The sequence below is a fragment of the Astatotilapia calliptera genome, chromosome 1 (genome assembly GCF_964374335.1).
Source record: "Astatotilapia calliptera chromosome 1, fAstCal68.1, whole genome shotgun sequence".
Lineage (NCBI taxonomy): Eukaryota > Metazoa > Chordata > Actinopteri > Cichliformes > Cichlidae > Astatotilapia > Astatotilapia calliptera.
Genome location: NC_137422.1, coordinates 20,912,982 through 20,924,059, shown reverse-complemented (window position 1 = coordinate 20,924,059; position 11,078 = coordinate 20,912,982). Strand labels below are relative to the sequence as shown.

Sequence of the window (11,078 nt, the reverse complement as noted above, 5' to 3'; positions counted from 1 at the left end):
AACCACGTGAGAATGTTCAGTCCGCTTATTGTCCAGATGTGTTTGGGGTGGGAACATTAAAAGTAAATACAGGAAGAAGGTGCTGTGTTCTGAACTACTGGAGCATTTACGTTCATGTCACGGGTTGCTGGAAGTTGCTTGCTGTCACTTGGTTAAATTGAAAACCTCCTCAAGGGTGCTAACAGATTACCAGAGTCACCCACTGTTTCTAGTCAAGGAACCGGGCAGTTAGTTAGTTTGTAACTGATTTCACCTAGCGACAGCCAACAACCTCTAGCAACCACTTTCTAACTGGTTGTGGAATACATATGTGGACTGGTCTCTTGGCCTCTGTTACTGAGTACATATGGAAACTGTTTACATTAAATTTAAATTAACCTTGACTGTGACACTTCCATGACCACATACATTGAAATGTGACCTAATTAATAATTAATTTCTTCATCTTTACCACAATTAATGGTGAGCCAAAGTTTAAATTCCTTTGAGTTTTATCTAATATGATTTTTTCTTTTACACAGCCAGAGATTGTGTGCTTAGTTTTAGCACTCCTTGTCAATAAATGAAGGAAATACTGTCCTATTGCTCCCTGCAGAATGCAGATACAGTTGTTTTATGCTAAAGCCTTCTGGAATATTTTCTAGGACTTTATACTTGAGTGGTGGGGAATTTATATTTTAAAATTCAAAGAATATAGACAGAAACAAAGAAATGTAACTCATCTGTTACAGCAACTGTTGACATAGCTTGTCACTGTTTTTATAGTAATTTGCTAGGCAGGAAACAAAAGAGCTTAAGAAAAAAAAATGTTGCTCCTGTAAACATTCACCCTGAGATCCTGCAGTGTGTTTAACAGGGCACTCTGAGGATTAGACATATTATTTTTAAGCAATATGTGCAACATGCCTCAACACTAAAGCTTCCACACTGTTTACAGATACAACACAAAAGACTGACATGTGGACGATATGTAAAACAACACACTTTTACAAAGCACCTACCTGATTACTCTAACCAGCTCGTGGAAAGCCTGGTCTACGTTCATTCGTATTTTAGCTGAAGCCTCCATGTATGTGACCTTTAATTGTCTGGCCAGCTGCTGGCCCTCTTCCTGGGTTACCTGAGGCAAAAAGAAAGATGGTAATGATGACGTGAACCTTCAATGTAAACTGAAGTCCAGGAAGGATCATGCTCTACAATCCATCAATGCAATCACTGTGTTTATAAAAACAATGTTATTACTTACTGAAAAGCTACAAATGTCATAATATTGTAAAATATCAAATATGTCTGTCACATACTTGCCTTTATTCTATGAGTATAGTGTGCAACATCGACCAGTTCCTTTTGCTGCTCTATCTGTATTAATCAAAGTTGCATTCACAGAGGACAATACCTGCTTTAACCGTGACTCCCTTTGGAGTCAAAAAGGAGTCACAGGTCAGCGATCAAGATTCTTGATTTATATCAAGATTCAAGATTCTTTTTCACCATTAGGGGGCGGTGTGGATTTACCGAAGGGAGCGAGGCCTGACTGCACACCAGCGGCTGAAAATTCATCACTTCATCACACTCCTGTTTCCATCCATCCTCCCCTCGACACCAGCCTTTCTGCAGCTTCTTTTATTCTTTCACTCACATCCTGTTGTATCTCAGCAGCTACGCTGCAGCTGCTGCGCTACCACTTTCAAGTATGCAAATGCAAAATCCTCCCGACTGGTTCGTATTATCTCTTCAGCTGATCAAACCGGGTACATGTGAGCCTGTCAGTGCAATCTGTTGGACTTACTTGTCTCTGTAGTTCCAGATCTGCTTTGTTTCCTACAAGGATCATAGGGAATTCGTCTCTGTCTTTCACTCGGAGAATCTGTCTTTGGAATTTGTAGATTTCTTCAAAGCTGTAAATCATAGTATGTGGTGTTAGGTCGTGTTCCCTAAACAAACAGGTTGTGCAATATTTTCTCACATATCGATGAATGCATTCATCTAAAAATGTACATGAGACAGACTTCAAAGCAAAAGGAATGTAGCTACAAATGCCCACCATTACCACACCCACGCGAACAGAACGATCACCCAGAGATAAGGGTCATCGGCAGCGTGCATGAGACAGAAAGGCTAAAACATGTCAGAATATAAAAAATGTCGAATGCATTTATTTAAGGCTCTCTTCTGCATGCTGACTTGACTGCTGAGCCACTACAATAAAGATAGCATGTGAGGGCTAGTTTCAACCCAACAGAAAATAAAAATGTTAAAAAAAATAAGTAAAAAAAAGGAGGAGGTGGGGGGCCAGAATGGAACAGTGCACCCAGGGCGGCGTTCCAGCATCGGGCCCACAGACAGCTTGGTGAGCACATAGTAAATCTGGAAGGACTTCACTAATATAAATGGAGGAAGGAAAGGCTGTTTACAACATAAACATTGGGAGGAGGCTGTGGGGGCAAGGGGAATGCAGCTCACTGCACTGCTGGGCAGGGACGCAGGCATGAAGAAGATGAGTAGAAACACAGAGATCACAGCATAAACTCTATAAAGTTTCACATAAAACACTATTTTATGTGGCGTAAGCTGCGACACATACTGAGAGACATAGAGACATACAGAGACATACTGATGTATCTGCATATTTTTATTACTTTTTTGCTTCTATTCAATAGTATTAGTGAAGAGAGGAAGCCTAGATGCTGCTATATGGCGTCAGTTGGCTTTTACTGAAACTGGTGGAGCCTGCCGTTTCTGAGATTATCTACATAAACAGGAGGAACACCCTTTATTCTTTTTAGTTTCACTATTGCAGTAGCCTGTCTTCATTTTCAAAAGATGAATTTGCTTGGCGCTGGCTTAAAAGTGATTTATGACACTTGTTTTTACCAAGGTGACCAAATAAATCTGGCATCCTTTAAATGCTGTTTAAAATCAGAACCAATTAGAAAGTGTGGACTAAAGTTTAAATTAAAGGTCCGTGACAGTGTTACTTTGACTCAGGGTGCTATGCACCGGGGTTTAACAAGTTAAAGGACTCTCTGTGCCTCAGAGTGTTGTTAGTACATACATACGTGCATGTTTCTACTGTATACATGATGGAATTCAGCAGGGATTGCTACGGGATTCTTGTCAACTCCCTTAAGCGTCAACTTGTATAATGCTCTCTGAGCCCATGCGCTATTGTTTCAGCAGGCTTTAAATAGAAAGCTAAGGTGAAGTCAAGAGAACAGGATAAGGGGGTAAGTGCGAAGAACAAAAGAATATGACAACAAGAGCAACAACAAGGTCCGGAAGTAAGAGCAACAAGTGAGAGTATCGGTGCAAGATTTATGGTTTTACTTTAGAGTCGGAGATAGAGGAGGAGCAGCGCACAAGCGTATGTTACTGTAAACAGAAATGTGCAAGGCGTGTGTGCGTGTGTGTGTTTGCACATGATGAAAACTGTCACTTACCTTCCTCTGTCAGTGACTGAGAAGACGAGCAGGAAGCCCTCCCCTGTCCTCATGTATTGTTCTCTCATGGCTCCAAACTCTTCCTGTCCAGCCGTGTCGAGGACTAGAGAGCATGAACATGTGCGTTGACAAAAAAAAAAAGTACACACACACACACAGGGTAGCTCACAGCAAAATAAACTTCTGAAATCAGTTCCTCAAGTGCAATAGACTTCAGGACAAAGGAGCTACGTGTGCGTCTTTGTACTTGCGTATTTGCACTGGTCGTGTTTATTCAGCAAAGTGCACTTACTGTCGAGCCTGGCCGGCCTTTCGTCGATCACACACTGCTTGGTATAAGAGTCTTCAATTGTCGGGTCATAGTCAGTGACAAAGTACGACTGTAGGAGGCAAAGAAAACGACAATAAAGGTGGATAATATTTTCTTTCTGCCTACTTCTTGTAACAAATGAAATAATGAATTTGTGAATGCATCCGAGGCCTGGAACTGCGTCGGGTTAGACATATCAACATTACATCCAACCTACAGTGCATTTACTTTGTTTCTCCATCTTTGTAGATTTCACATTAAAAACAAACATAAAATGAAATGAAGTGACGTTATTAGATGTTTTTTTGTGTACGTCTTTATACAAAAATGTGTTTATATTTCAACACCATTCATAAAGCATGTCCACAGCACGTTTAAAAATATAAAGTCTGAGTTAACTTTTTACCCTTTTGTTCCCTCCACTGTGTGCTTAAACGCTGCTGAAAAACGACTGTGTGCATTGATCAGGCGGCTTCAAAACTGCCCCTTCTGTTTGTCCTTTTGTTTTAGGTTTAAACACACTACAGTTCCACTGACCTCTACCTTTACTAGCATGCTGCACGCAGGAGGTAAGCACACTCTGTGCGGACACCTGCACGAAAAAAAAAGCCGCTTAGGCTCTGACAGCAGCCTGCTTTTCACGCTAATATCTCATTTACAAGATGTTTCCTCCGTTACCGCTGTAGGCTTTGATTCTTTCACTCCGAGGCCAAAATCTGGTCTCTTAGTAACCTCAGCTGGAAGGGTGGGGCCAGGGCGGTGTTGGAGGTGGGGTGAGACGGGGGGGTCGTGCATTTTTTACATTTTTCCCATGTTTTGTTGTTCTCGCTCTCCTCTGGGACTAGTTAAGCGGTGACAGCTGAGGGGAGTGCTCGGGGAATGTCAAACCAACACCCTAAAACGCAGCGTGATCACGAGGACATAAAAATCCAGACAAGTTTCCCTGTCATTCTAACAATAGGCCAAATTAAACTTTTACAGTTGCAGTGGCGTTGTTTGTGCCTGAAACTGTATGTTATTTTGTGACTCACACACAATCCCACTTATTTTGGGGTTAGCTGGCAGCTGAGGAGACAGAGAGCTCTTGCTCTATGTGCTGTCAGTAGCACATCTCTGAGTAATACGGAGGCGGTTAACGCAACGTAATTTTCATTTGAGAGGGACTGAAACATTTTAGTCAATAAATATTAAGTGATGGTGGCACTGAAACTGCAAAAGCACATCACCACTTAAAGCTACGAGAAGCTCATATATGCTATCAAAACTCTTTTTAGCCTGTTGGATCATTTCTGCAGCTCCATCGCGGATGATCCATGAATATTGTATCTTGGGATGCTCAAATATATTCATGGGATCAAAATGTTTATGCCTTTAAGTCTCTGGTTGATACTGCATATAATCAGATTTCGTGCCTTCTATAGAGCCTTTCTTAGTCCTTAGTCAAGCTCTGTTTCAGTTATAGGGTACTTTATTTTTGTATTTATATATTTTTTGTCTCTTGCAGCTTTTTGCACATGCAGGTAATTTCTCCATCGCACGCTCCTGTCGTTGTGTAGCGTGGAAGCAAGACTGGCCTGTGTCACATCCGTTCACCGCTGTTCAATAATTCATCAGTATTACTGTGCATCCTAGAACTCGCTGCACACTGCAAACCTGCACTGACAGTGTGCCTTCAGACGACGAGACAGACAGAAAGCGAGAGAGAGAGAGAGGAAGGGGGTTAAGAAAAAAACCCCAACAACAAAAAAAAAATGCTGCTTATGTTTCTTGTCCCTGCCCACCACCACCTCTAGCACTCTCCCAGCTGTAGCTTCAGCATGTGACCTCGGCCTCACGTCAATCTCTTATTCCTATTCTGTCAACCTCGGGCTACGATGAGCATCGCTCTGCCCTGGCTGCTCCTCCCTTCTCCCTCCTCTGCGCGAGCAGGCGATGGAGATGCTGCACTGGCCGATTGTCTCATTGCCATTTCCCGTGATAGATGAGGCTGTTTTGCAGTGCCAGCAGCACCAGAGCCAGCACTAACAGGGCTGTAGCCCAGCCTGGCTGGCTTTCAGCTCGGCCACAGCAAAGCGATGGGCTAGGTGAGAAAGTGCAACATGACAGGAGGGCTACCAATAACTATATGACATGTGCCAGCATGAATCATGGGTAGTAATATGGCCTATAAATCCACAACTTCATCAGCTGAAACAGGCTCCTTATAACGAAATGAATCTGCTGCATGTCGAGTACGAGAACAGCTGCAGGTTTTGGGAAACAGTAGCTCCCAGACGCTCACCACACACCACAAAGGTAGTATCCTTAAGGTGCTGATCGCCTCTCGGCTCGCTTTTACTTTTGTGTTTTAGCTGTCATATTGTATTTCATCTAAAAATGTTAAACCTACAGCTATGAGCACAACGCACAATTAATAAATTAACTGATAAGCAAAATACTTTTTCAAGAATGTAGGCAGATTATGACTTGACTAGACAGAAATGAAAAGACTAGACGGATTCAGATGAGGTCAAAAGCTTTGACATTAAAGATTTTCTGCAGCAACATTGCAAACCTGAGATAAAATACAGTATACCAGCTTGTGTAATAAATCTTTAATAAACCAGAACAGGACGTGTGTGTTTGCAAGATATGTATTAGGGAAGATAAGGCTGCTGGAGGCGGGCTACAAGACCATCGACAAGAAACTTGGTGAGAAGGTGACAACTGTTGCTGTGATTATTCAGAAATGGAAGAAATATAAAAATTCCATCAACTGATCTTGCCTCATGGGGGGAGGATGATCATGAGAAAGCTGGTGGATCAGCCCATAACTGATACATGTAAGGAAGTGGTAATGATCTGAAAGCAGCTGGGACCACAATCCCAAAGAACACCATTCGTGATACACTACAGCGCAACGGATGGAAATCTTTCTGCACCAGCAGGATATTTAGTTTGCTAGTGACCCAAAGAAAACCATCCCAAAGTCAAGCACAGAGGTGGAAACATTATGTTTTGGACTGTTTTTCTTTCTTTTGCTAAAGATACAGGACGACTGCAGCGCACTGAGGGGCTAATGGACGAGGCCATGCCGTGTAAAATCCCCCCCCCCTCAGTCAGAACACTGAAGATGGACCATCACTGAGTCCTCCAGTATGACAATAACCCAAACCATACTGCCAAGGCAAAAAAAAGCAGCGGCTAAAGAATAAGCACACCAGGATTCATGGAGTAGCCTCGCCAGTCTTCAAAGATCTCAGTCTTTTAGACAATTTGTGGAAGGAACTGAAGCTTCGAGCTGAGAAGCAGCAGCCAAGAAACCTAAAGGAACCTACTCAGTTTCTAACTTCTATGTAATCCTGTCTTTTGGGGGGTTTTTCTCTTTAGGATTTTTGGTTTATATTCTGTCTCTCCCCACTACAATGACATAAAAATTAGAGACTGCTCATTTCTTCGTAAGTGAGTAAACAAACAAATTCAGCAGAAGAACAAATAATTATTTCTCACATTATTAGCAGCATGGTTTGGTTTCACCTCCACTCAGCAGCAGGACAAAATTTTGGTTTATTTGACACAAATTATCAAATAAAGGTGCTAAAGCTTAACAATATGAAAGAAAACCAGCACAACAGTGAGCACACAACAACACACTGTATGACGAAAAAATAAATCCAGTCTAGTTTAGCTGTCGGTGGTAAGGTGGGTCAAGCCACACTCAGCCCTGGTCAGCTCCACAGGAAGGAAACTCCACCTCTGCAGCACGGAGCTGGCCCGGTCGAGCCTTCGAGTGGTGGTGATGTCACAGATGACATCTTACCCTACCCCGCCTTTCCAGCAAAGTCTGATCCTGTGGCTCAGTCCTCCTCCAGCATTCTAGCTATACATCCCAGCCACACACACAAAGCACATGTACGCTCACACCAGGAAATCATTAAAGGCCACGAGTGGAGGCCCAGTTGATGAGGCTCAGCAGCAGTGCGGCTTTGTGTGCTGAGGCCGTTCTGTATCTAGATGATTGTGAAACAAAGACAGATTGTTTTCTGGGCTGAAACTAAGAAGCTGTCATATAAAGGAGAAAGTCAAGGAAAGGGTTAAAAAAAAATAGGCTACAACAAGGGATTGATTTCTGATCTGCTTATTTTATGATCAATTTCTTTTGTTTGGGTGCCGGTGATGAATGGTTTTCAATGTTCTTAAAATGCCTTTTTCTACCATTTCATATTATATTTTTTCAAAACAATACATAATGTATAAAAAATGTTCAAACAAAGCAGGAAGAAGAGAATCAACAGATTCTTAAAAAGAAGAGGGTTTTTTTTGTTGTTGTTTTTTGCATAATTGACAAAAAAGAGAGAAAAAGAATCCAAGTCTTTGCGCAAATTCCTGTAGATTAATTATCCTTTCAGAAATCCAAGAAATGCAAAAAAACAGAAAAACATGATGCACTGATTCATTTAGACGCACGTCTTCCCCCCCTCTTTGCTACACGAGCCACGCACAAAAAAAAGCGCTAATTCAGCGTGTAGGTGCTTTGTCGTCTAAGCCACTTCATTGCTCAACACAGGAATAAAACACCAAAGCACCTGGTGAAGTTTGTGCTCTGTAACAAGTGAAGAAATAAAGCAATTAATCCCGACTGTTACGACTGCTGGCTGCCAGCGACGCAAGAATGGGTGATATGTGTAGGCGTGTAATCAGCATAGTGCTTGCATTATGCACCCACTTCCTCCCCACACAAACAGCTATGCTAACACTAAATATAGACCCTTTTCCATCTCACTCAGTTATCCTGCTTGTTTGGTTGTTTGGTTAGAGACGCCGATTTGACTGTTACCATCATTATCTACGCGGAACATAAAACCACTGATTCAGCAGCAGCAGAGATGAAACTGAGATTTTCTTTTTACTACATAATAAAAAACTTCATTAAAAAACAAAAACAAAAAAAACACCCACCCAATGTAGGTTACATGGTGCACCCGCTCACAAGACTGTCATAATGAGAGGGAATGCTGAGTTAAAACAAATAGTCATCAACACAGTTGGGAGTTAATTACCTTCTGCATATGGCTTAATGCCCAATGAGAATTCCCAGACCTCAGCTTTGAGAATCATCAGCCGTAGATATTCTTTAATTAAAGAAAAAAATGTAGATTAAATACCATTAAATCTTGTTATTCTAGTCAGCATATGCAGATTTGCACTATTCCCCAAACTGCTCATTCCCCGCTCCAGCACACCGCAAGCCTACCACAAAATGTTCCCCAACTAAACATTTTACATTTTATAAGAAAACTATCTCTTGTGATATGTCTGGAATTGCGACCTCGCATGTAACAAACTGTTTATATCTTGAGCACGCCATTCTGTTTTTTTTTTTTTTTTGTCAACGTAGCTGGTTTTGAGTTCTTAATGCTCACTAGATCGTCACCCAAACGCCTGTTTTGTGCTCAATGAACGAAAAAGTAAAAAAAGAAAAGAAAAAAAAGAAAGAAAAAGAAAAATAGCTCTGCACGAAGAGGTGGGCGTGAAAATGAGCCGCTTGTGGTTTTTGTGCATTTTGCAGAATGAGCTGAAGGTGAGCAGCAAACCTCAGGACTTGTGCAAATCCAATTGAGCAAGCTTTGTCGATTCAGAGCATTTGTGACCACAATTTGAGTGAATGAAAACAGTTCTTATTCACACTGCAGGACTTTTGCCAAATGTATCAAAAGTGCTTGGCCCAGAAAAGCTATATGGCACGGTCAAGGGAAAGCTATAGCTCTCTTTACAGTGAGCGTTCAGCTTACTTCACAAAACTGACCCATGCTCTTTGTTTTGCTGACAGAGCAAGCACAAACTGCTAGATGGACTGAAATATCAGCAGCGAGGAGTAGAACAGGAGTGGTCGCTACATGAAGCGGGGGCGTGCCCCCCAGCTGACAGGTGAGACATGCCATTTGTAAGACTTGTTCGGTGGGCCGGAGCCAAGTTCAGCAATTTTGATTAAGAACACAAACCCCACGCCAGACAGACTGGAGCCTGCCAAGTTACAGTCTGAGACAGAATGTGTAGATCCGTTTCTGACAGCACATCATAGCCAGACATGGTAAATTCATACACTGTACATGCTAATGAAAGGCTTCAAAAAGGCAAAACAGCATAAATATTGGGGGGACTCAATCTGACGGTAAGCAAATACTTGATCAAGCAAGTCTCGATTACCTCAAACCGGCAGGGCAACACTGCCGTCTAAGAAAAGAGAAATTTGACTGTGGGCATCACTTCCTGTCCGAAAAACCATGCAGGTTTAACCTTCTGTGGACCCTCCGGGGCTGCGAGCAGCTGTCTGCAATCAAATAGCCGCCATCAGTGTTTAATGTTAAACAGATGGAAATGAAGACCAATTCCTCTGCAATCTCTGCCCTGCCTGTCCCCCTCCGTTATCGCCTTTCTTTTCATGGTTCACAAAGTTTCACACAAGTGATACAAGAATTGCCGCGAGGAGCATTGTTCTGTCGAGTACCTGGGAGCGCCTGAAAAATAGGGTGGGAGGTGGGGGGGCGTTCAGAGCGAATGAAGAGGTTTGAGGGGGAGTAAGACTGTAAGCTACATGGAGAGGGAGAGCGAGAGAAAAAAGAGGGGGAGGGAAAGGCATTAACTTCCTGTGGAAACACCCACTTTTCCCATGAGCTCATACAAACCAGAAAGGTCACTTATTCAATACCTAATACACATGGAGAGAAAGAAAGCACACAATGTGTCCACTGGCTTAAAGGGCCACGGGGGAGCATTCTGTTATAGCTGGGAAAGCTTTAAGACCGTAAACAATGCTGCAGAGAAATACTCGAACATTAAAAAAAAACAAAAAACCCAGTGCTGGTCATTTCCAAAAAGCCCTACACCCCTGCTATAAAGTAAGCCAAATAAGCATCCATAGTAATGTGACTTCCATTGAATGTTTACAGTTGGAGAATGCGGTCTGGGTACAGGCGCCAAACGTTGGCATGATGCCGAATTAAATGAACCCCTGCACATCACTCCTACAAGCGCTCTTCCTCCTAATGCGCAACAGATCAATAGTCTTTTTCCTTTAATCATTGCCTTGTCCTTAAATGCCAGCAGGCTAGTGAAGCCCCACCCCAACAGGCAAACCCTCGACATAACACACACATCTATCCAGCACTGTGACCTTACTGGAAATTCAGATTCACTTCACTTCAATTTTATTTATTTTATTTATACAAATCACGACAACAGTCGCCTGAAATTGTAAGGTAGACCCTACAATAATACATACAGAGAAAACCCAACAATTATATGAGCCCCTATGAGCAAGCACTTTGGCGAAAGTGGGAAGGAAAAAC

At 42.3% G+C, this 11,078-nt stretch overlaps 1 protein-coding gene across 2 annotated transcripts in view; it reads right to left on the bottom strand.

Moving 5' to 3' along the window:
• rras2 (RAS related 2) overlaps positions 1 to 11,078 on the bottom strand; it is a 28,958-nt gene that overhangs the window by 2,563 nt on the left and 15,317 nt on the right. The window contains exons 1-5 of one of the 2 annotated variants that reach the window (XM_026167414.2): positions 8,790 to 9,425; positions 3,733 to 3,820; positions 3,441 to 3,543; positions 1,790 to 1,898; positions 1,002 to 1,120 (exon numbers count right to left, since the gene is read on the bottom strand). In XM_026167414.2, coding sequence (XP_026023199.1) covers positions 1,002 to 1,120; positions 1,790 to 1,898; positions 3,441 to 3,543; positions 3,733 to 3,820; positions 8,790 to 8,798 — 428 coding nt within the window. In that variant the 5' untranslated portion in view covers positions 8,799 to 9,425. Of the gene's footprint in view, positions 1 to 1,001; positions 1,121 to 1,789; positions 1,899 to 3,440; positions 3,544 to 3,732; positions 3,821 to 8,789; positions 9,426 to 11,078 lie in introns of those variants that run through there. The other variant, XM_026167406.2, reaches the window with a different exon arrangement.